General features: G+C 37.3%; 1 protein-coding gene across 3 annotated transcripts; it reads left to right on the forward strand.

Moving 5' to 3' along the window:
• Positions 1 to 883: 883 nt before the first annotated feature.
• On the forward strand, positions 884 to 26,624 carry LOC125237540 (transmembrane protein 135-like). 3 transcript variants are annotated; one of them, XM_048144682.1, is made up of 10 exons: positions 884 to 902; positions 10,902 to 11,099; positions 11,676 to 11,809; positions 12,988 to 13,114; positions 13,471 to 13,622; positions 15,874 to 15,964; positions 24,002 to 24,154; positions 24,446 to 24,586; positions 25,047 to 25,213; positions 25,528 to 26,624. In XM_048144682.1, exons 2-10 carry the CDS (start codon positions 10,941 to 10,943, stop codon positions 25,583 to 25,585), a joined length of 1,182 nt encoding a protein of 393 aa, XP_048000639.1. In that variant the 5' UTR covers positions 884 to 902; positions 10,902 to 10,940; the 3' UTR covers positions 25,586 to 26,624. The 3 variants fall into 3 exon arrangements, with proteins under 3 accessions (XP_048000639.1, XP_048000625.1, XP_048000631.1); XM_048144668.1 differs by lacking the exon at positions 884 to 902 and adding an exon at positions 4,131 to 4,387; XM_048144674.1 differs by lacking the exon at positions 884 to 902 and adding an exon at positions 5,123 to 5,198.
• Positions 26,625 to 26,739: the final 115 nt, after the last annotated feature.

Here is a 26,739-nt window from a genome sequence, read left to right on the forward strand (position 1 = left end):
GGGAAGCATAACGGCTCAGACACGACATTGGTCTAAGCGCGACCGCAATGAGCGGCGGCAATACATTGGAGCGAGACAGCGATGGGACTCTTCATTCGCACGTATGGCTGCCGCTCACCGCTGTCGCGCTTAGACCAATGTCGTGGCTGGGCCGTAAGGACCATAGAAGCATATAGACATGCAGGGCGATTTGTATCTAAATACGCCTGTCGCAAGTTCTTCAACACACAAAACGCACATCACGCTTAGGTATAGATGGACGCTCCTATTGTGCAATAGTGCAATACACGGCGTGTCATTTCCATCTCCGTGTTTTTTTTATGGGACAGGAGGTAAACGACCAAACAGGTCGCCTGATGGTAAGCGACCACTGCCGCCCATGGACACCCGAAACACCGGAAGTGTTGGAGGTGCGTTGCCGGCCTTTAAGATGCGCTCTTTTCTTGAAGGTTTAAAGGTCCTATCGTCTGTGTGAATGCAAACGACAAGTGAGTTGTGTGATCGATCACGCACGCTCGCATCGCAAACTGTATGCTCAATGAGCTAACTTCGACACGTCCGCCGGCGGTTTATTCACTGTCCAGTATTATATGCCCTGAGATGGAAGCCTGTTACAAAGAAAGCCACATATTCTAGCCACTCGTCACTATGCAATGCATGAATGCAGCTTCTCTCTCCTATCCGTAATCATGCAGCAAAGTACCTTTGTAATCCGATTTCACGGCACACGGACGCAGTAGATATTATAATAATTAACCCGTAATCAGTCAAAGCATTAATTAGTCCTTATCTAATTCAGATAAACAATTATCTAGCCTATCGAACTGATTTATCTTAATGTCAAATAATGTAGATAGTTGTATTTTGGTCGTTGTGTTGTAATCTTGTTTTGGTTTATTTCGGTACGTATATTGTAACATGATTTTTTATGTCAAATACTACAGAATACAATAACTTATTGTGCCAAATTCGAAATGAGTAGTAGCCTATTATTCAGGTAAGTATAAAACAATGTTACAATATCCAAATCTCAAAGGAAGGGGTTCTCAATTCGTCTGTTTTTTTTTTAATGTTTGTTCCTCGATATCTCCGTCGTTACTGCACCGATTTTGAATTTTTCTTTTTTTAGTTGAATGTATATGCATACAGATTGGTCCCATTTTTCTCAGAACCCAGTTCTGATGATGGGATCCTGGAGAAATCGAGGGAACTCCCCAAATCTGAAAGGCATACATATTATGGTGATTTTTGTGTTTTTAAAGGAACAGCATGCATTTACGTACGGAACAGTGACATTTGGTGCAGTGGAACTCCTGATAATGGTCAGAATGGAACTCCTCAAATCTGAACGGCACACTTATAGTGACTTTGGTATTTTTGGTATTTTTATAAGAACAGCTTACACTTACGTCCAGAACAAAGACATTTGGTGCAGTGGAACTGCTGATGATGGTCAGAACGTAACGTCATCCAAATTTCAAAATTGGTTCAGAAAATAAAAATTATACAGACGAATTGATAACATAATCCAACATTTGAAAGTATTTATCACCAAAACCCCAAAGGAAGGCGGTGTTTTTTTCTTAAAAATTATTGTTATTCCTATATCGCTGTAGGTAATTTGATTAAAATAATAATACCTTTCTGAGAATACAGTTCATTTTCGAATAATAGCTAAGTAGATTTAAGCCGTACGTTAATATCATCCATTTTAATGAGCAAGTAATCTAGTAAATGTTGGCCTGCAGAATAATATTTGAACACAATTATAGTATAGATAGGTAATTTAACAGGTCATTGCATTTATTTCATATGAATTCCATAATATCAAATTGTTTCACAGGTCAAAAAGTTTTTTCTCAAACATTGTATGAAATATTGATGTTATGTGCCTTATAATTGGCAGCGAAGTATGACGTTGCAGGTGCGGTTAGGACGATTGATAGATAATGGAATTTCATACAAACCTTGCAGGCCAAGGCCGGCAAAGTCTTCTTTTTTAATTTCCAAACACAGATAATTGTGACATAACATCCAGGTATTTAGCCAATTAAAAAAAAACTATAAGGGGCTTTATAGACGTGCCATCTGCAACTGGTACGGGCCCTAGACAATATTTGATTTTGGGTGCGCTTTCATACAAAAAAAAATTTTTCGTTTTTTTTTATTTTTTTTTAACTTTTTGTTTTTTTATAAACGTATACGGTGTACCAAAAGGGAACGAAAATTCGATTATTTTTGCGCTACGACGCACCGTTTAGGAGATACAGCCATCCAAAGTTACTATTTTCAGTAGACTTTATTTATTTCATACCATGTTTGAGAAAAGCACTATACATACCTCGGCGGGAAATGGGGTTGCCGGCCGAAGACATATAGACGGCCGAGCGAAGCGAGGCCGGATAGGTCTGAGGTCCTTTGTCCCGGCCTCCGTAGTAATGTACTATTAAGCGATCGAGCGTTTTAAACTATACTAACTGGCAATATTTTGTGGATATTATGGGCTGGCTATCTATGTAAAAAAAATGAAACATCAAATATCGAAATATCGTTCAATTTTCCCTTTCTTCGGGCGTGGTCTCCATATTTTACCGAAATGTAAGATATTTTTGTGTTCCAATGTGTATGTGTAGATAATGTGGAAATTTCCTGGTTTTGTGTTCAGTACCAGCTATATAAAACCTCCTTAAGTATTGCCGGTTATAGAAATTCAAAAAAAGCTTTTTGTGTTTTTTAGATTATTTATGTACGTGAGGTATTTTACATCATTCTCTTGCCCTTATCCCAGTCACTTGGGTCGGCGCAGCATGTCTTTCTCTTCCATACATCTCTGTCACTCGTCATCTCATCATTAACTCGTTTTAGTTCCATATCATGTCTCACACAGTCCACACAGGCCATCCACCTCTTCTTCATTTTACATCATTATAATATAAGAAACTAAGACTAAACTTAAAACCTAGCTAATGTCTAATATAGCCCCTTGAGGCATTGTACCAAGGATACTGGCGTCATTTCCTCGCTGTATCGCAATGCTGATACGTTGTGCGAGGAAGTTGCCAGCTCTTCGGTCACCGTTACCTCAAACGGACGCTTTGCAATTTCTGTGAAATGAATTGGCTTGAATTGAATGTCATATCGGTCAACTGCCCGGTTTGTCCGTAACCCGTAACATAAATAAAACACTAATGCCTGTGTGGTGACGGGTTAAGAATTTCACCACCCTTTCTTCCCGTGGGTGTCGTAGAAGGCGACTATGGGATATGGGTTAAATTGTGGCGTAGGCGAGAGGCTGGCAACCTGTCACTGCAATGTCACAGTTTCGTTTTCTTTCAACCCCTTATTTGCCAAGAGTGGCACTGAAGCTTTAGTAGTTTCATGTGTTCTGCCTACCCCTTTATGGGATACAGGCGTGATTGTATGTATGTATGAGTATAAAACACTAATTGGTCTGCCAAAGTAGGTTACTTAGGGCTATTAGCGGGCATTGTGTGGAGTAAGAACAATAATTAACAGACATTTAAAATTACGTGAATACAAGGACTTATCTTAAGCAACGGAACCATTATGTAGAATAGGTATGTAGGTACGTATTAGTTCGGTATTCGAAACGCATAATAGATGTGCACTTAATTTATTTTGTAAGGTTCATATTTTTAAATGTCTGGTACGTACCAACGTACGATGCTTGTTTCAATCATGCTTGTGGAAGTAAAACATCCGTTTAGGTATTTTGTATATGTACTTATTTACAAACATGACTGCACAATGAACACTGGACTTTAACTCATAGATAACTAAATACTTACAAGTTATTTTATCGTTAGTGCAAAATATGTATTTAAATTATTATCCAATTTATGGTGGTCACACACTGGCTGTTATATAACATTTATAACAGCCAAGTGTGGGAGCACCATTACGAGTAGAACAGTTAAATGGATGGAGAGTACATTAAGGCGCACCCACTATGACTAATGTTCATACATCCCACAATTCGATCATAAAATGAATTGTAAACCTACCATCTATTGCTTATCAGACTTTCCTTCCCTCTTTCAAACTTTGACCGTGTTTTCCTGCAGTCGCGAGCGAGATAACGCTACAAATCTAATTGTAGTGCCGTAGTAGCTAGTTCTACTCGCGACTCGCGCGCATGCCCAAGCGCGAGCGCACTTTACAACAATGCGCGCAGTTTAATAATAAAAAAAAGAAATACAGCAAAATTATTTAGCAAAATAGTATGGAGTTATGTTAATTTGTGACTTTGCATTTATTAAACAAACTTGTGCGGTCTTCGATTGTATTCTCAGTTTTGTTATTATTTTGTTCAGTGCGGTTCTCCTTCGATTGATTAACAAAGACGATTTATTAAGATTTGTTGTAGGTACGTATAAAATATACCAATACTTTATTTGAATTAAATTCGCTCGATAAATTAGAATTTATCTCATTAATGTAGTTTAAATATTTTAAAATTTAAAATCAGGGACCGTATTCGAACCGTTTTACAAATGTCAAGTCGCATCATTTGAAAATCTACTGTGGATAATGGTCGCATATCATGATCAAAAACTTTTGTGAAAATATGCTATGCTTTCAAATTTATTTCAAAGATAAGTGGCAGTTATTATCGAAATTACTAAAATTAGTTATTCGTCAAAAGATCGTACTTAAATAACAAGTACCTAAAATTCGAATTCTGTTCAACATCGTGATTACGAGTTGTTCAACCCAGATAATCTGTACCTTTATCTAAATAGCCCTAGGTCATATATAATACTAGTTAAGTACCTACTTGTCTACAGTCTCTTCTTACTAATCATTTCTAAATTACTAAGATTGAAAATATGGTTAGTACTTATACATTATAGTAATCCACTAAAGTATACCACTTTTATTATGGGACCATACCTATCAATCCATTCAATGACCCGTTCTAAACAAAACACCTACGAGTACTAGACGTTTAACGATACCTAGATACCTACTGATATAAAATGTATTTTGCATGAAATATGAATAATAAATGAATATTGCATATATTTTTTCTTAATTCAAGACAATGCCCATTGTCCTTTAGTATCGATATTTACGTCAATCAAGGCATCAGTTCAAACGTGATCTATCCGTACTGAAAGTTATGATAAGCTGCGTGTTGGCTACAGTGCAGGTTATTTTAAAAACAAATTTTTGAAGTAAGTGTTTATTACAATTTTTCTTTTACACATGTATATAATAATGGAAATAAAAAAAATAATTGTTACAGAACAAAAACAAATATAAAAAAAAAACAACAAAAGAACCGGTTTCTGGAAGTGAACCCAGGATGCTGGCGGAGTTGCCCCTGTGCACCGCCATAGTTTTTGGGCGATGAAAGACCTTGCCCTGTAGTACCCCGAGTCACTTATTTGTCTATTCAGTATTTATTATATGATATGTAAGGCTTATGATACGATTTAGACTATATCATGAAATGATAAAGAACTGGGAGGAAAGTATGCCACAAATTAAAATATTGAATGGGAGTATAATGTCGATGGAATGGGAATGGCGTTGTTAAAAGTCAGAAGTAGGTCGTGCCTATCCATTCGTCAAAAATCAGAAATAGTAACTCGTTATTGCGCACATCTTTGCATTTACAATCTTGTAAAGCACACAATGATCTTCACTGATTAATATAATACAAATAAGTCTTGACATCGAAATTATCAAACTTCCATTATAAAGACAGAGTTTTTCTCGTCAGAACTATTCTTCTAAGCATGCATTCAGACGAGTTCACAGTCTGTTCGATATTGATCCCTTTGATAATTCATTGTCTAGTCTGAAATCGTAAGTGAAACGCAAATTGTAATTGTTTTTGAACTTGTAGTATTTGTTCTGATGAATCTCTTGGTCTATTTGTATTATTTTCAAAATTTGTTCTAAATTAAAAAAATGTTTTGTACTCGAGTAATAACGTTTGTAAGTTTGTTTTTTTTACCACTCTGGGATAATCCAAATAACGAAAATTTAATTTACATAAAAAAATTATTTACAATTTTTTTCAATATAAGATTGAGAACATTAGGTAATTAAAAATATATTTTAATTTCTCATGTTCTGAACGTTGACGGTTGAAGTTTTTTAAAAAATGTAGAAAATAATACGTTTTTTGTTTTTCACTAAGCATTGAACTCTCCAAGTACGTTCTTTGTTTTGCAAGATTTTGTTAAAAGTTTGGTTTTAAAATGTCTTATACTAATTTCGTTTATCCATGTTCCACACTAATATTATAAATGGGAAAGCGTGTGTGTCTGTTTGTTTGTCCGTCTTTCACGGCAAAACGGAGCGACGAATTGTCATGATTTTTTAAGTGGAGATAGTTGAAGGGATGGAGAGTGACATAGGCTACTTTTTGTCTTTTTCGAACCCCACACTTCCCTAAAATGGGGGATGGAAGTTTGTATGGAGCATTCCGTTATTTTTGAACTTAACGCGAGCGAAGCCGCGGGCGTAAGCTAGTAATAATATATATATATATATATATATATATTTTTTTTTTTCGTTATAAACAAAGAAATATTACAAAAAAGGTTTGTACCTACTTATCTGCCAAACTGCACAGCAGTTTGTTGGCAGAAAATTATTCTACCCTCCACCATTTATGTTGAACCACTTATTTTGTATTTCATACAGTGATAAAAAAGTATGTAATTTAAACATGCAAGTATGTCCTACCCAAGGTATCCAAGCACTAATCTTATAAAAGTAAAAATAATCAACGACAGCAACTTTAATGTTGGGTTTGGAGTAAATAATTTTTTTTTAATGTTTAACTACCTATTTCATAAAAAAAACTTTACTCATCGTCATCATCCTCCTTGCGTTATCCTGGCATTTGCCACGGCTCATAGGAGCCTGGGGTCCGCTCTGACAGCTAATCCAAGATTTGGCGTAGGCACTAGTTTTACGAAAGCGACTGCCATCTGACTTTCCAACCCGAAGGGGCCTTAGGCCTTATTGGAATTAGTCCGGTTTTCCTTCACCGAAAAGCGACTAGCAAATATCAAATGACATTTCGCACATAAGTTCCGAAACACTCATTTGTACGAGCCGGGGTTCGAACTTGCGACCTCCGGATCGAAAGTCGCACGCTCTTACCGCTAGGCCACCAGCGCTTCGCAGAAAAAAACTTAACTAAAAATGTTAATTACTTAAAATTTCCCTCAAAAAATCCCTACTACAGTAGTTTGTTTATATTTAGATTTTTGCACGTGTATCTTACTTTCCTCGTGTTTGCAAGATAATGTAGAGTGCTTCATTGTATCCCTTGGTTAACAATCTACTATTAAACATTGTATCTCAGCGTCTTCCAACTTTATCAAGTAAACAAAATTTACTTTGAACATTTTATACCCGCCCTCTTTATACAACGTGAACCTGAAATACCTTAAAGCTTTTGAACACGTATTCATGACAACAGGACGAATAACTAATGTTATATCAACATTTTCTTTTGATTGTGAGTTTAGGGATTGTATGTTACATACCCAACATTATTTAATGTAACTGGGCTCCTGAATCGTTGGTTAAAATGTTAGATTTTTCGAGGGCCATGGTGTATAATATCGAGAGCCCTTTAGTTGTTTGCATTAAAATTTGTATATAGAAATTACAGACGTTTAATGGAAATCAAACAAACGTGGTTGCGCCCAAATTAGATTGTTTAATCCATTTAGCCGCTTGGCAGGTTTCGTTCCCGCTACTTCTGATGGTTAATTAATCGCTGGATTACAATCTGTGGCTGTTATTGTAACTAAGGCTCGATCTTGTTTTAAATTGTGTTTACTTTTATGTTCTTTGTATTAATATAGGATCACATTCTCTTGTATGTAAGTGTGGGATATTGTTTTGAGCACCTTAAAACACTCGATCATATATACGTATCTAATAATCCTGATCAATTATGTATGTTCTTTTGTTTATGCCCTTGCAATGCAAAAAAAGCTTCAGTGGAATAACATATTGATCATAACAGATTTATTCTAATTGTATAATATGTACAAAATACATTCAAAAAATATCTGGTATCAAGGAACAAAAATATACCGCCTACTTTCACTTTATTTTTAAATACATGACTCTAAGAAAGTAAATGCAAGTTGCAGCAAGTAGGTATGTACACCATATACCTACTATTACTGATTTATTTACACTGTTTCAGTAATTTTATATTTAACTAAGTAAACGAGACAAATTTTCATTGTTTTACGTTTTGTACATGACGTTTTCTGTATCCTTTGTAGAGTTATTGTTATCCAAATATGTGTGTGAACGGGAAAACGTCCCACTTTGTCGATTGCTATAAAACCGCTTTGTCAGTTTATTCATATAAAGATACAAGTAAATCTCGCCTTAATGGTAACCGACAGAGTGGGACGTTTTACTAAACACACTCACATATTATGACGAGTTGTTAATTGCCCATTTAGACGGTACGAGAACTCGCATACAAGTTTTATTACATTGCGGTAATTGATGGCTGTTCAAAATTGTATGTAACCTCAACAGCCCGCAATGTAACTAAAATCGCATGCGAGTTTGCACGACGTTTAGACATCAGGCCTAAGTCTGACGTAGATGGAAATTCGTTTTGTAACCCTAGGTGTAATGCTATTACCAAGTATAACTTAGTGAGGTACAATATTCATGACCTTAGACCTCAAGCCGACACCTTGTAGCTCATCACGGATGCCATACCAAATCGATTTCAATGTATTTACACTCTACAGTGATAGAGATAAGGTGGTTATCGGCTTGATAACGTGGACGATTACAAATCATTTACAGTTCAATGTAAGAATTAAATTATCGAAGCATTTCTACCTAATACCTATTACTACTGAGGAATGTTTACTTATTGTTTAGCTATTCACGTTAGGCTGTATCTTTGAGAAAGGAGTTCGAAGTAAAGAGATCTGCTTTTTTTTAATACGTAATGACAAAAATTGTAGAATATAAGAAAATCAATACTTAAATTATTCACTATCTATTATAATTAGGCATTATTGAAATTTAATCAAAAAATCTAAAATAATTATTGACATATTATAAATTGAAATAGATATCATACACGAAAGAAAAAACGGCAAGGGCCACTGGTGGCCGAGCCGGGAATCGAACCCGGGTCTTCAGCTTACGCGGCTTACGTCTTTACCACTGGACCACACGCCCGGCGGCGGCGGGGGGTGTATTTTTCTTTCGTGTATGATATCTATTTCAATTTATAATTTATATATACTTAGTTGTGTGACTACTTGAAAAAAAAAAAATCAAAAAATATTCAACAAAATAATTTGATTTGTTCCCTAGTTGTAATTGACATATTATTTAGTTATAAATCTTCCGTGAGACTCAAAACACATTTATTATTTATTTAAGGAGTACCAACAGTTATTTACACAGATCATACAACAAACATAAAAAAACAAAGCGCCAATTACAGGAACTCACAGGTAGTGATAGAACACAAATAAAAAGATGTACACTTAGTGCACACATTCGTGTCACTGCCCACGCGATTTTTAATTTAGTCTTATTACCAATATTCAACCCTTAGAACTAGGGTAAGTATAAGTAATAAACATATAAGAGTCAATATTTTCGATCTCTGTACTGTATGGATCGGATGTATAGGTATAATTGTTGAAATTGACTGTATTTCAACCCAAAGAGTTCATTTTTGACACTGGCTTATAAATATTTAGGTTGCCTAAAAATACTTGCTGTTTATTTTTGAATTTGAATTATTAAATTTGAACCTACTCATATTGCAATATTTGTGAGTGTGTTTAGTAAAACGTCCCACTTTGTCGGTTACCATTAAGGACAGATTTACTTGTGTCTTGATATAAATAAACTGAAAAGCGGCTTTATAGCAATCGACAAAGTGGGACGTTTTTCCGTGCACACTCACATTTTATTCCCACTCATTACGGAACCCAAAAAAATAACTTTAAGTACCCGATATCACCGTTATTGTCTACGTTCATAGTCGTCTCGTTTTTATAGTAAACTCCAGGAATTATAAAGCTAGTAGTAACTAAGCGAACCCACGCAACGTTTTGCTTCAATTTATTTGATTTCCTTGCAAGCAAATTGCCACAACTGAGTACGTAGCCAAATGCACGCTGACGATAATATCGTTATCGTAGCTAGCGCACCTCTATCGCTGTTCCGTATTGGAACGACAAAGCCAGACTGCGTTTCGATCGGCGTTTAGCGTCAACGATTGTCATGTCAGCTAGGCTGGCTGGTATAGCTTCGTGTCCTCTAGTATCTAAGTGCGTCCATTGTACTCCTACAATCATACAGTGTATCTCGATATAACACTCTAGCAGTAAGACCACAAGAGTGTAAACGGATGTGCGCGATGCAACAGCTATTAATTGGTATATTAAGATATACAGATACATAGCTACTCGTAAATCAATTCTTGCAAATGGAATTGAAACGATCTCCAAGGTTGATTGCGAATAGCATCCTATCTTGATTAGATATTTAAAGTATGCGTATCTACACTATCTACGCTGCAGTAACTTATTCAAAATATAAATTTAACACACATTCATATGTTACTTCATCTCTTTTAAACTCAGAAAACATAAAAAAAATACTTACATTGTAAATAAAATGTGAATTGGTATTAACAATTTTAAAACATTATTAAAAGCAAAGTTAGTAAATATAAAAAAACTCTACTAGGTACTTCTACAAGAATACCTAAGTACTTATAAGTACAATAACTTTAAGAAATATTTTTAAGAATACAGACTTCAAAACTGGTATTTCATCAACCTTTAAAATGTATTTATAAATAATTTGACATTGACCATATTTTGTATTATTATTTTCAGGTATTATGTCTTTGAAGATATAGTACGCAAAAGAACAAAATGGTGGAAATAAGCAAACCGTTGTTCGCGCAGGCGTGCCAGAATTTAGACTGTCATGTTTTACTCCATCCCTGGCATGAGAGCTGTATAAAGTCTATGCCCCATACGTACATCCATTCATTTATAGGGAGTGCCAAGTTTTACTCAATAATTTATGTAGTAAGTATTATCAAACTATTAATTTATATTTATACATCAGGGCTAACACATGATTAGCGCGACAGCATACATCACATTTATTTCTTCTAACTTAGGACATAAGGACGTGGAGTCTATGTCGCGGTGACATAATTTCGTGCCAATCACATGTTTAGTTTAATTAATAATACGTCAAAAATTAAATTTAAATACGATATCGGATAGGTCAGAGTAAAAAGTATCATTTCTTCAAATCAACACACAAAAAATATTGTCATTCGTGTGTAGAGCAAATCTTTGACGTGATTTGCAATTCGAATCAGGTTTCAGCTATATAGGTATCTAAAAATAAGCGTCGTCGCGATACGTTATTTACCACAGACCTTTTTGTAACGGGCATAATTATCTGTTTGACGTTCATCTCCGCTCCTTCATATTATTAGAAATAAATGAATATGAATTAACTAGTCAACATTTATATCATACAAATTTGAAAAATGTATAATAAAGTTATAGATTCATTTACACCATTAGATTAGAAAGAAAAGAGTGATCTTTTCTTTCTAGTCTATATATGAACTAACTAAAAATTTTCAGGCGCAAATTGTTATGCGAGGTAAAAAATTGAAGAAAAAAGAGGAGTGGTTCAAAATGGGGGAGTATTACGCCAGGTCCGTTATCCTCGGGGGAGCTATCTGCGCTACTTGTTGCACTTTTGGATGCATTTTAAGGTAATATCACAGAATATATAATAGTACAAGTACAGAAGGCTCACTCCTTTAATGTTCACAAAATGCCACCATTCTAAATTCTTACCTACATTAACAAACGAACAGCACGCGAGCAGCCAACATTGAATTTTATTGCACCTCGCGAAGGTCGTCACCACTGAATGGGCCGCGAACTCGCGGCCGCCGACACGACATGTACTTGTAGCGCGGCGATAGAATTGCGTAGTGAGCCGGCCCTGGTAATATTTGACTTTATACCTTTCCTTAGTTGACTTTGAACCACAGAGAACCTCCTATAGAGTGCCAATCTTGTAAATTTTGTGCGTGCTACAATCACCAGTGCTTGGGGCGCGAGGAGCGGGAGGGGAATGTGTTTAGCGCGCTGCGATTGGTCGTTTCAAGGACGGCAGGCAGTCGCGCCAGATGAAAAGGAACAGAAGTATGACTGTCCCTCTACTGTCGCGTAAGTGGCCAGTGTAAGTTGACCTATGCCGGCTCTGAATAAATTATAAATATGACTTATTTAAATTTGAACTTCTTGTTACCTTTCCACACCATTTCACACTACAGGTGGACATCTTTAAGGCATCAAAATACCCTTTTTCAGTTTTTTTATTGCGAAAAACACGAGCTGCTTTCGGGTCGGTTACTTGGTCGTTACTGATCGGGATCGGGCACGGCGAGCGCCCGCGCTTATATTATCATGGCAAATACAACTGAGGCTGGTGACCGCGAGTCGTCTTGTAATGGATGTCTATAGGGGTTGGTCTGTGCTTTGAACTTAGTTGCTGTGTAACCTAGAAGACTTGACATCAGATATGTATATCGTGATACCAAATTCTTATCACAAAAGTCTGTATTAGGTATGTAACAAACTTTTCAACAGTATGTAAACATAAATCCATCCATGTTTTTCACTGCCCAGTTTTCTTTATTCTGCTTAAACACATTTCACCCTTTCTTCACTGGTTCTTTGGCCAGGTGCCGTAGCCGAATGGCATTTCTGCGACGCGAAACGAAAACGAAACGCCGCCAAAAGTTAGTCTGGCTCTGTCGCGCCAATACGCAAGAGCGATAGAGATAGATATCTACGAGCGTTTCGTTTCGTGAGCGTTTGTGCATTCGGCTACGCACGCAGGACACTATAGTTCCAAGTTGCATTTAATTTCTTATTTCAGACGGATGTTGGGAAATAAATTCTACTATTATTCGCTATTCCTTATACCTAGTACAATAAATGGTATATTTATATACGTTGAACCTCCAAGCAGAAGAGGTCTGGTAATCAATTTATTTACCAGCTTGGTAAGTCTTTAACATAAAAAAATGTTGGGGTATAGGTATATGTGTGTTTGTTATATAAAATCCATAATTGTGTCGCTTAACTTCAAACCTGGGTAAATCCATTCTGCTTTAAGGTTGAATATATAAAACATAAAATATGATCTGAAAAATAATCAACCTTATAGCAGAATGGATTTACCCAGTTTTGAAGTTAATCGACACAATTGATATAATTATTTAATATCAATTCAGTTGTTGTTTTGATTTTAATTACATGTTGTAGCCACATTAGATATGATTCTTAATACAAGATAAAAGAGCGACAAATTGTAAATGTAAAATAGAAATAATAGAGTATGGTTTATTTATATTTTCAGATGATGGAATACTGGATCACGACTATGGAACGAGCTGGTTACTTATCAATGACTAAATCGAAGCAAACAATCATGTTCATGCTGGGAAGCGCTGTCCTTTTCTACCTCATGCGTTTGGAGGGAGATAAAAAGGAACGGACACCACTATTTTGGTTAGCAGATGTTTTAGTTCTAAATGCTCTCTTTAAGATACCTTTATAGACGTAGCAACGTGAAACATTGCACACGGCTAATTGTGGATAGCCCTTTCCATCTAATTCTAGTAGTAGTAGTAGTAGTAAATACTTGCACTGAACAAATTACAAGTACAGTGAAAAATCATAATGGTTATATGCACAAAGGCGAGCTTATCCCGTTAAGGAATCTCTTCCAGCTAACCTTAGAATGACTGAGAGAGGAAAATAGGAAATGGTAGACAAACACAACTAAAGTGCATCGGCATATCGTCACTACTTTTTAAAAAACTTGTATCTTCGTCTGTCAATGAAAAGAAAATTGTAGTTAGTATTGTATGGAATGCATATAGACTTACTGCGTTTTAACTTTGAGGAGCAGCGTGAGATACGAGATTTTTTCAAAGTAGTGATGATATATGGGCATTTTCAGAAATTGGACCCAAAATTAATGACAGTTGTTAACAAAAATTATCTCGATGTCAGTTGTGCGTTAAGAATAAAATTTGTCTAAAAACCAACTTTTTTGATGTTCTAAATGTAGATGATTGCTTATAGTTTATGTAATTAACACAAAAGCAATATTTTTATTGAAATTTTATGCTTAACTGTCGTAACAAAACTGACATCGAGTTAATTTTTGTTTACAACTTACACTCATTTTGGGTCCCAATTTTTGAAAATGCCCATATTATACAAACTACCTATCAACATATTTTAATTTTATATGATGAACAAGATAATCAGAATAAAGGGAGAACGATGGGTCGTCTATAACTATGTACGGAAACCATACACACGGCACGTTTTCGTCGATAGACTGAAAGTGTCAAAATATTAAATAACACATTTTGTTCCCATTTTGAGCAACATGGCATAAAGCAATGACTCATACAACACCCACTACTTCGAAGTTTACTCACGGCCAAGTTTATGAATTTTTTCGAGCGTTTGACAAAGATAAGCCGGCGTTAACGTTATCTTCTATCATTCATAGGAATAACAGTTAAGCGTAATCTTGTTGACATCATTACTCATACAGGATATGTCTTAAATGGTTAATTTTAGGGTACCGTACCACAAAAGAAAAAAAAAACAGAACCCTTATACGATCACTTTGTTGTCCATCTGTCTGTCTGTCAATCTGAACATCTGTCTGGACATCGAGTAGAAATCTCAACAAAAAAATATACTTAGGGCCGTTTATGCCGCAAAAGCCATATAAATAAATAAATAAATATTGGGGACACCTTACACGGTTCAAACTGTCCCAAACTAAGCAAAGCTTGTACTATGCGTGCAAAGCGACGATATACATACTTATATACATAGAAAACATCCATGACTTAGGAACAAATACATATAATATTATACCGCCATCTCAAAGAAATCAAATCTAATAGAGAACTTCCCATTAAACTGGAAATACGAAAATTTGCAAATAATTCAATGTTTAAAAAAAGAAAAATCCAAAATTATACACAAAACTAAAATGTGCACAGAACCCCACACAAATAAGCCGATTTTAAGTTTGTTTATTTATTTATATGAAGCGTTAATACTTAAGTTTTTGTTTTTACATAGTAAAATGTGTAGTGTTAATGTTTAATGTAAATGTAGTTATAGCATATAAATATATTGCCACGCCCTAATAGGGTCCATGAGCACACCTACTTTGTAACATCTTATAACACCATGGATGCAATAAAGAAATATGAATATGAATATGAATATTTTGTTTACAAAGCGTGGCATGATACGGCATGATAATAAACTTTAAGATATGTAGATGTATATTCGAATGCAATAGATAGCTTTGACCTCAGTAATAAATTATGGACATAAAACGTCTTAAATAAATTATTAAGTTATATATGAATAGAAGTCTAAAAAAACAATGATAAGTATTTGCTTATAATGTATTAGAGGGGTCTGCTTCAGTAATCGGTCAGGGGGGCGATTTTTGAATCGCGGCCATTCGATTTCGTGAAATTCGTTCAATAATATCTCCACCACCAGCGGTTTAAATTCTGCTAACAGAATCGAAAACGAGTGGTCATTATCACTAGTTTTATGATTACTAGCCGTCCTTTTTTTCATATATAGCATTACGTCGTTTTCCACAGACTATCGAACGGCGAATTCGTGCATTCCAAATTCAAAAATCGATTTAAGTTCCACTGGCCATAAATATGGTAAGAGACAATCATACTTTTTTATTGCGTTCCAGGTTATTTACGCCAGAAAAGGTGAAACAGAAAACAAATGATGATGACACTCCCTGTCCACACAAAGGGCCGTGTTTGCGATATATCTTAAAGGTAAGTACATTTTAAGGTAAGCCTGTGTGGTGACGGGTTAAGAATTTCACCACCCCCTTTCTTCCCGTGGGTGTCGTAGAAGGCGACTGTGGGATATGGGTTAAATTGTGGCGTAGGCGAGAGGCTGGCAACCTGTCACTGCAATGTCACAGTTTCGTTTTCTTTCAACCCCTTATTTGCCAAGAGTGGCACTGAAGCTTTAGTAGTTTCATGTGTTCTGCCTACCCCTTTATAGGATGCAGGCGTGATTGTATGTATGTTGTATGTATGTAAGTACATTTTGTACAAATAGAATTAAAAACACAATACTCATACAACTTCGGAGATGTGTAAGGGCAAGGGCACCGGAATGGTATTATTTATTACATTTTCCTTAAAAAAAAATCATTTTTTTCTAAATAAAAAAAAAATATTAATTTTTTTAATAGGATTATGTGAAATTTCTTAGAAAAGAGATATTTAAATTAAATGGATTAGGATACAAGTCGTATAGGTACTTTCCAGCTATGGACTAGATTTTGATATAAGTAGGTATTACATTTTTAGCTACTTCTGAGTTGTTCAATTAACAGACTGCTAATATTTAATATGTTTGTATTTAAATTATTACTTACTTTACTTCTAAATCATATCATATATTTACCTACTGTCCACGCATGTAGGGGTGGACAGAATATCTTGGGGTCGTGGATGAGGTGAGCTAAATGACACTCGTAGTCCAGTACATGCACGTATAATTGATTAAGTGTGATACATAGGTGTTGAATATCACTGATTTTAAGCGGACGGGCGCGGCCGTCCGTCGCAAGATTGCTGAGCGAATTGAAGTATCGCCCCCACTTCACCGCGCCCCGCACCATGCGTTGCGCCGGCGACGGCTCCCGAAGATGCCCGAACAAAGACGAGGCGTTAACATCCTCCGCGGCGTTGAAAGCATGCTGCTTTCAAGAGATCAGCTGCTGAAGACTGATTTTTAGGGATCGGTCTGATCATCCTTTGAATTATTTCCCTCGTCATTGGGTTCAGGATCAGTTGGCAGAAGACACATCTTGTTTACGGCCCTTTTGATTAGACCTTTTTCTGTTTGTATATCAGCGACCCGACAAACACCATCAGGGCCCTTGTAGAGATGAATGACACGCCCCATGCGCCATTGTAGCGGCATCAGGTTGTCTTCTTTTAAAAGCACGAGATCACCAAGCTGGATTCCTCGCTGATTGGTTTTCCATTTCACGCGCTGTTGAAGTTCAGCCATGAATTCACGACGCCATCTCTCCCAAAATTGCTGCCGGAGTAGCTCGATGCGCTTGTATCTGGTAGCTGGATTTCCCGTGACGGGTAGAGAAGGCACAGAAGAAGTCAATGGCCGAGAGATTAAAAAATGCCCTGGGGTAAGGGGATTCATGTCGTTGGGGTCTGACGAGAGAGGAGTGATTGGTCTGGAGTTGAGGATAGCCTCTATTTGCACAAAAAGAGTAGTCAACTCTTCAAACGTCAGGTTCGCGTTGCCCGCAATACGTTTTAAATGAAACTTAGCTGCGCGGACGCCGGCCTCCCATATGCCACCGAAATTTGGCGCGTACGCGGGAATGAATTTAAAATTAATGGATTCGTTAGCCGCGTAATCCGAAACTGGATGACAGCTGGACCGTAAAACTCTACCCAGCTCATTGTGCGCGCCTACAAAATTTTTACCGTTGTCGCAGTAAATAAACTCGGGCTTGCCCCGACGCGAAACGAACCTGCGTAGACACAGTATGAAAGCCTCAGTGGATAAGTCGCTTACTACCTCGAGGTGAATCGCCTTGGAAGCGAGACAGACAAAAACGCAAAGGTAGGCTTTAGTATTACGGCTACCGCGTCCTTTCTTATTAGCTATCATGAAGGGACCGGCAAAGTCAATCCCAGTAGAATGGAAAGCGGAACTTGATTCTACTCTTACACTCGGTAGGTCACCCATTATAGGCTGAATTGTTTTACCTCGTTGCCTAACACAATCAACGCACTTTTGAGATATACTCCGAGCTAAATTCCTACCACCTACTGGCCAGAACTCTTCCCGCAGTGAAGACAAAATCAACTGAGCACCTGAGTGATATAGACGCAAGTGCTCGTACCTCATAAGAAGTTTTGTAAAATGATGCTTAGCATCTAACACAATTGGATGTTTTTTATTAAAATGATAGTTTGATTTGCTTATTCTCCCTCCTACACGTAAAATACCACTGGGATCTACGAAAGGGTTAAGAGATAAAATTCTACTTCGGTTATGAAGTGGTTTACCCTGGCTCAAATTTTGGATGTCTTTCTGAAACGACTGCGCTTGACATTTTTTAACTAAAAATGCCAGTGAGTCTTTAAGCTCCTGAACTGATAAAGGTCCCTTAAGTTTAGTTTTTGATGTCTTACAGTTATTTATAAAACGGAAAACGTACGCATAAATCCTTTTTAAACGTACATAACTCGAATGTCGATCGAATGATACGACGGGATCACCAAAACTTGAGGTTTCGTCTCTGACAGTTGTTAATAACGCCTTGACTTCAGGCAAGTCTGAAGGAGCTTGAGGCATAGAAGGCCACTCCACAGAATCCTTCTTCAGAAACGAAGGACCTTCCCACCAGAAAGACAAAGACGGCAGATGCTGCGGATCAACACCCCGCGATGCTAGGTCTGCCGGATTTGAATCCGTAGGTACGTGTCTCCACTCGTGACCTTGAGTCAACTCATTAATTTTATTTACTCGATTGCGTACGAAAGTTTGCAGAGTTTTAGACTGCGATTTAAGCCAACCGAGAACGACCATACTATCGGTCCACATAACATATTTATCAATTTTAGTTTTTATAGACTGAGCTACTTTCGTGCACAATTGAGCGCCCAACAAACTGGCACACAGCTCGAGCCTTGGAATGCTTAAAATTTTTCCACTTGGGGCCACTCGGGCCTTTGCGCAAAGCAATCGAACTGTGACATGATTATTGCTATCAACCGACCGCAAATAAACACAAGCTCCATAAGCCTCTTGGGACGCATCAGCAAAACAATGAATTTCTGTGCGCTCAGTATTAGGTAAATCGGAAAGAACATGTCTACTAACATTTATATTTGACAAATGATCCAAATTGTTGACAAACTTCAACCACCTTTTTTCAAATTCCAAAGGCACTGGAGTATCCCAGTCCAATTTAGCAGCCCATAAATTCTGAAGAAGAATCTTAGGTTTTATAATACAACAACAAAGAAGACCCAATGGGTCGAACAATTTGCAAGTTGTAGATATGATTGTTCGTTTTGTTATTTTATTTGGCGGTGCAAAGTCTATAGGAAAATGCAACGTATCCGCCTGAGGGGACCATTTTAGGCCTAAAACGGAAGCATCATTATTAAAGTCAAGGCAATTTGTAGACCCTGACTGATCTTCTAAAAGTTGTGGACAATTTGTGCGAAACTTGCGCAGGGGAAAGCATGCAGAATTTAGGACCTTGACAACATTTTCGTAAATATATTTCAACTCTTCTACCGTTGACGACCCTGTGTTGAGGTCATCAATGTAAAAATCATTTTTGATAACATTAGACGTGACTTCATCCTGACATTCAAGAGCTAGTTGCTTGAGACACCTTGTGGTGACAAAAGGTGCCGAAGCCATCCCATACGTAACAGTGTTGAGCTGAAAAATCTTGACAGGCTGATCAGCCTGGTCTCTCCACAAAATGAGCTGCAGGTGGCGCTGTTGTTCGCTGAGGGAGACCTGCCTGTACATCTTCTCTATGTCAGCTGTCAGAACGAACCTATTAGTACGGAAACGCAAAAGAATTGAAAATAGGTCACTTTGCACAACCGGACCTATAGCCTGAATGCAATTCAGACTCTTGCCAGAGCTTGTCAGAGCTGAAGCGTCGTAAACGACACGAAGCTTGGTAGTTTCTTTTTGCTCACGAATAACACAGTGGTGGGGCAAATAGCACCCGAAACTTGGCCGTCCCACTTCAGTCATATGTCCCAAATCGGCATATTCTTGCAAAAAATCGCGATATTGATTTTTGACGATGGGATTTTTATCTAACTTCTTTTCTAAGTTTAAAAAACGTCTCATAGCTATAGGATATGAGTTTCCGAGAGCATCCTCGGGTTTTTCTTTGAATGGCATCTGTACAGAGAATCGACCATCAGGTAAACGAACTGTATTTTCAACATAATGAGTTTCACAAAACTCTTCATCAATAGATAAAGACTTACAATCGGAAGGCAAATTTTCCACCTCCCAAAAACGCTTCAGAGAATCATCGACATCTTGTAGTGACGTCTTGCGCCTTGTAGTGGCTAAATGACAATAAACATTGCATCGGTTGTAGCTTTCGTCCGTGCGACCAGCTACTAACCATCCGAACTTACTATCTTGTAGGATGGGTTTTCCTTCTCCTAACTCTACTTGATCAGGTTTAAGAACCTTGAAAAATTTGTCCCCTGACAACAAAATGTCGACCTCATCCGGTTTATAGAACAACGGATCGGCTAACTCAACATGGGGCAAATCCAATTTTTCAACATCAATTGCTACATAGGGAAGATCATCCGCAATTGTGGGGATCACCCAACAATTAGCATCTAATTCATACGAATTAACGCGAGACCTAACCTTTAGTTGGATACGTTCGGATATCTCCGTTTTTTGTTTATTGATCCCAGTGATATCAAATGGTTCAATTTTATTTGTGGGTAGATTTAACTTTTTCTTAAAACTCTCAGAGATGAAAGACGACTGACTAGCATTGTCTAAGAGCGCGCGAGCGAGATGAGTAGTATTACTCTTAGGACAATATACTTCGACCTGAGCCGTGCACAACATAACTTGACCCGACTCGTCATCATCTGCAGTTGACATGTTAACGGAAGAGTTTATACGTTTTGCAGTGTCGGTAGTTGCAACCTTATTATTATTATTACTGACACTTTCACAGTGTAAAAGTGAATTGTGTTTTTTCTTACAATTACGACAGGAACCCTTTAAAGTGCATTGAGAACCATCATGTCCCGCTCGAAGACAATTGTTACAAAGTTTATGTTTTGACACCTCCACGAGCCTGTCCTCCAGACTCATAGATTTAAACTTGGAGCACTGGTAAACATGGTGGTTCTGCCCACATACTAAACACGAATTAATTCGTGGTCCCTCGCCAGCTGCAACAAAAGACTTAGTATTCTTGTTTTCCTTAAAAACAGGTTTAATTTCATTTGACCGACTGCAAAACATCGTTTCTAAAACATTAGCCCGATTACGCAAAAACTCCTTAAAATGTTCTAAAGTAGGTAGTTCAGAAGAATTTTTATTTAATTCGCCTGAGGGTAGGCGTGAAAAACTGCCTTTATACTCCTCCCACTTTCCATTTGTTTTGGGATCTAACTTCGCCGAGACCAAAAATATTACTAATGGGTCCCAACCCTGAGTTGAAATACCTAACGTATCCAAAGAATTTAAATTTTTAGATACAGTATCTATTAAATACCTTAAAGATTTAAACGATTCCTTTTGTATAGGATTAATATTTATGATCGCGCTCAAATGATTATTTATTAAAATATTTTTATTATTATATCTTTCACACAATGTGTTCCACGCAAGCTCGTATCCGCTGGCAGAAAAATCAATTGACCTTATTACTAAACTAGCACTTCCTTGCAATGAATTCCGTAAATAGTGGAATTTATTTATCGGCGCAATTGATTCGTTATTATTGATTAATGACTCAAATAAATCCTTAAACTCCAACCAACGTGTGTAAGTTCCATCGAACGTCGGCAAATTTATTACTGGTAGACGAACTGACGCATGTTTTTCATCACAAGAACTAAATTTAGTTGAGTCATTACCGCCACCATTTTTGGCCGAAAACGTATCAATTATATCCTGCGCTAACGCAATTTGTGAATAAAAAAGACTTTCGGTCTGGGTCCGTTCTGCTATTTGTTCATCTAAATTAGAGCAAATATCTTCAAGTTGAACTTGTACGGCATCATAATCAACCATTATTTTACGAAGTCCATCTAATCGCAAACTCAGCTCCTTTACTACTAAAGACGAGAGCTCGGACCCTTGTATAGTTTTTACAAAGTCTTTAAAAACCGTCAATTGACTTTTAAGCCCACCGCGCCTTCTATTTAATTTTTTAATTAATTCCTCAGTCATTTTTTAAAATAAACAATGAGCTAAGTAAATAAAATGGTGCAATCAAACCAGTAACACGATCCAGCCGTCAATCCAGCACCCGCTGCCGCCGAACCCGCCAGCAGCACCGACCGCGTCAGGCGAACCCGGCTCCGCGGCGCTCGTACTCGCGAACAGCCCAGAAACCGCTTAGCAACAGGCCCCCAGTCACAGCGCGCAGCGACGAGTACACTGGAATTTACCACAACGGACTTTGAACCATAGGAATTCACCTCAATGAACTTTGAACCTATATTGCAATTGCTTTTTAAATGCAAGTTTAACTGGTCTAAACAACTAAAATATATTTTTAATGCGTCGAAGCAAATAAACGTATTAATTTTTATGCAGAAGAAAGAAGGAAAAACGAAAATATTGCATAGAAGTAGCAAGCGTGGCATAGAACAAAGAAAGTAACGGTAGGTATGTATTTTTAACGGTACAATGTACGCTTACAAAGATTTATTTAAATTGTCGAACTTTAAAATTATAATTACTAGCTTATTGTTACTGAATAAAACTTAGGTGAGACGTGCAACTTATTGATTTATATAGAAATCATTTATGGCAAGCGATAAGATTAAAATAACGGTGCACAAAAAAAAACCCGGCAAGCATTATTGAGCTAATTACCGAAAGTAAACAACTTCTTTTGCAATTTTAAATGCATTGATCTGTACGGAAACCAAGCAAAAATAATTAAGTGCTAAAAGTATAGTGCAAATTGGCTAGTACGCATAAAGCTAGATACATAACCTGACGTTTGCGAGTAGGCTAACACTAATTATAGCAAATGGAAGTTTTATAAAATTAGGGAACAAAAGGAACGGGCTTACTTTATATCGGCATTGACTTTCGATGTTCTTTCCAACTTGTAGTGTTGTAGAATCCAAAGCGCCACAGCAGTAATTCCCATCTCTTTGTTCTCGATGTCCGTTATTTCTTGACCGCCGCCATTACAGTCGCACGAACTCCAACAGTCGCCTCATGACCGTTTGATTTAGATTCGAAGATATTTCACGGTCGCCACATGTCCACGCATGTAGGGGTGGACAGAATATCTTGGGGTCGTGGATGAGGTGAGCTAAATGACACTCGTAGTCCAGTACATGCACGTATAATTGATTAAGTGTGATACATAGGTGTTGAATATCACTGATTTTAAGCGGACGGGCGCGGCCGTCCGTCGCAAGATTGCTGAGCGAATTGAAGTATCGCCCCCACTTCACCGCGCCCCGCACCATGCGTTGCGCCGGCGACGGCTCCCGAAGATGCCCGAACAAAGACGAGGCGTTAACACCTACTTATAAAAATTATAAAAACTTGGTGCAAGTAGGTACTTTACCTCCTTGGTGGTGTCCTATGTAGGAACTCCTAATATTATGGCCGTGGCAATATGCTGAGGTGGAGTCCTATTTTAACGTTTATGTTTTTTGTTTGCATGTCTTTTGTTTTATTTGTACTTACTTTGATGTAGCGTTAAATAAATGTTTTCTATTCTATTCCATTTAATTTCAATTGCTTGAAGAATACGACTATTCAAAAGTGACTATTTTTAACCCCCGACGCAAAAACGACGGGGTGTTATAAGTTTGACGTGTCTGTCTGTCTGTCCGTCTGTCTGTCTGTCTGTCTGTTTGTCTGTCTATCTGTGTGTGTGTGTCTGTCTGTGGCATCGTAGCTGCCGAACGGATGAATCGATTTCGATTTAGTTTTTTTTATTTGAAAGCTGAGTTAGTCGGGAGTGTTCTTAGCCATGTTTCATGAAAATCGGTTCACTATGTCGCGGTCGGGGGTTTTTTCAAAATTTTAATTTTATATTATTTCAGGGTGCTGCCTCGTACTTCGCTGTAGGATCAGCTTTAACCCTCGCGAGAGTCATCCTGCCCAGACTCGGATCCCCAGGGAGAGCCTTCGCTTCGGTTCAGCGCAAGCACTTCAAAATGGGCCTTTTCTTCGGTTCATATATCGGTATTTACAGAGTACGATTTGTTACTATGTATTTAAAGGTGAAGTTTGGCATAAAAAATGGTATCAGGAATGCAAGTTAGCTTAAATTCTTCACTACTAGTAAAAATTCTAATCGTTAGATCTATTTCTCCTAAATCTTTTCGTCTAGATAAATCTACGAGACTACTTGCATGCATGCTTTAATGCCTTCATTTCGTTATTTTACTAGTTATCATGGTGTGTTTCAGGACACATAGTAACGTTTTTTATTTCAAGAGTAAAAATGACCAATATTGAATATTAAACTATATATTGTATTACAGGCTGTGATATGCTACCTGTGCCGTAAACGAGGCGTAGACTCGGCGTTGTACGCGCTGCCGGCTGGATACTTGGCTGGGCTGTCGTTCCTATTCAGTCCGACCTTGGGGTTCGCGACTGCATCAATCACAGCAGCATTAAAGGTGAGATAAATAGGATAATAATCGTGTATGTGCTGCACATATTCAAGCCTTTGCAAATATGTGTAAAAACACTACGCAAAGAACTCAAACTAAAGAACCTTGTTTTCATGATAAAAAAAACTTTGAAAGCTGTTATGTCTCGAGTTTACACGCAGATACTTATATATACCATAATCAAACCTACAACCCTGAGACAGGAATTTCATAGAAACAAGAATAAAAGCATACTATTTTCCATCACTTCTACTTTTATATTGGTTGCCCACTCACTAAAAGATTTTTTTATTTTATAAACCTTTCGTGTGTCGTAATTATTTTTTTCATATAGTTTTCTTGTACGCGGATCCTCCTTCCTGCATAGGTACAAGTTATTAATAGTCCTGAGTAATAAAATAAGAATGACATGCGTGAATCATATAATTTTGACTTTAATTAATAATTACCGATGTATTCTCCTCAGTTGTACTCAACGGTTCTCTACGAGAAGAAAATACTGCCGAGCAACATCCCCCTAGCAGAGATAATGTATTGCTTCTGCCAGGGAACTCTGTTCCACGCTCGGTTCATGCACCCGGAGACTGTGCCTAGCTACATGTTCAAGCTCACGAATGGTGTTAGCAATGGAAGGTATGTCTTACAATAACCTAACCTAACCTAACCAGTTTAGGAACAGATGCCTATGAAGGGGCCTAGTCCTCAACAGAATGAAATGACGTCACGGTCCTCAGACACCGGAGCACTCAATCTGAATCTGAATCTGAATATAAGCTAACCAGTTCAGGAACAGATGCCTAATGAAGGGGCCTAGTCCTCAACATAATGGAATGACGTCACAATCCTCAGCATTGAGGGAACGACTGAAGAAGTAGAACCAGTTTAAAAATAGAAAATATGGGTTTTTTTTTTAAATTAATGACGGTAGTAAACTTATTTTGTTTCAGAACTCAATTACTATCGGACAATCTTCAAGCAGTGGCAAAAATGGCATTATCCTTATAATAACGACAATATAAAAAATGTGGTGGTCTTATACAACATGAATGACTGGTGATGGTGAAGTGGATATTGGTATTATTTTGTGTCCACAGCTGGTAAAATTTCCCACTTTGTTATATGCGAGTTGTGTTTAAATAAATAATTTATGGAAGGATACCTTACTTAGACTAATCAAAGCTGCGACGATGTATAGGTACCTACATACATATTTGATACGAATAACCTATAATAAGCGGCTAAGTGGAATTTTCTGCCGGCCGTGGACACATTTATTTGTAAAGTAGGTTACGATAAGTGCAAAAAATGAACATAAGGGATTATAAATTCTCATTGACCGCAGCGACCGCGTTTTAACTCGATTTGCTTTTTGTATGTCCGGATGTTCTTCTCTACAGGTCACAATTCACAAGTGATTTTCATGAATTTTTGTAACTAGATTCTATGTAAGATTTTTTTCTTGATATAGTTTTTAGTGTATAATGCAGAAATTTCCATAAATGGCTTAAATGCCAATTGATTTTAAAACTATCGTAACTTGATTATTTATTTATTTCATTTGTCGATACGTTAACATAACATTACAGTAGAGCTTATACGCCATGAAACTTAAATAACTAACTATCATGATAATGACTTTCCGTATAAATTTGCGCGACAGAGCCAGATTGAGTTTCGATTGGCGTTTAGCGTCAACAATTTTCGGCTTGGCCGGCTGATACCTACCTGTCCCTATTGCACTCTCCTGCAATATGTTATATTTCTTTTATATTATTTCTGCACATTAAACCGACAAAACAGTAATGTGAACAAAGATAAAATTACGAGTAGTTATACAAAATATGAACATGTCATATTATTTAAAGAGAATACTGCCCTCATAAGCCCTCAAAACATATCTCAATTTGCTCGCGTTGCCTGTCCGGGCAAACAGCTTCGAGCTACAGGCCGTCTGAGAACAGTCCCCCGTCGCATGGCACTTTCAAGAACCCGCGTGTCATCGGCCCTACTTACTACGAACACTTACCTGCCGATCTTAGGAATGAGCCATTTATGACGAAGCATTTAAGCGCAAATTGAGAAACCTTTTGTTAGATAACCCTCTATACTCTGTAAATGAGTACATGGAATTGAATTTGTGATAGCATGCATTTGATTAC

Source organism: Leguminivora glycinivorella, chromosome 2, assembly GCF_023078275.1.
Source record: "Leguminivora glycinivorella isolate SPB_JAAS2020 chromosome 2, LegGlyc_1.1, whole genome shotgun sequence".
Taxonomy (NCBI): Eukaryota; Metazoa; Arthropoda; class Insecta; order Lepidoptera; family Tortricidae; genus Leguminivora; species Leguminivora glycinivorella.

Bases quoted from the DNA above. Each gene is read 5' to 3' on its own strand.
- LOC125237540 (XM_048144682.1), top strand. From the start codon at position 10,941: ATGGTGGAAATAAGCAAACCGTTGTTCGCGCAGGCGTGCCAGAATTTA. The intron at 11,810-12,987 runs GTAATATCACAG...TTCTTATTTCAG, and splicing joins ACTTTTGGATGCATTTTAAG to ACGGATGTTGGGAAATAAAT. The intron at 25,214-25,527 runs GTATGTCTTACA...ATTTTGTTTCAG, and splicing joins AATGGTGTTAGCAATGGAAG to AACTCAATTACTATCGGACA.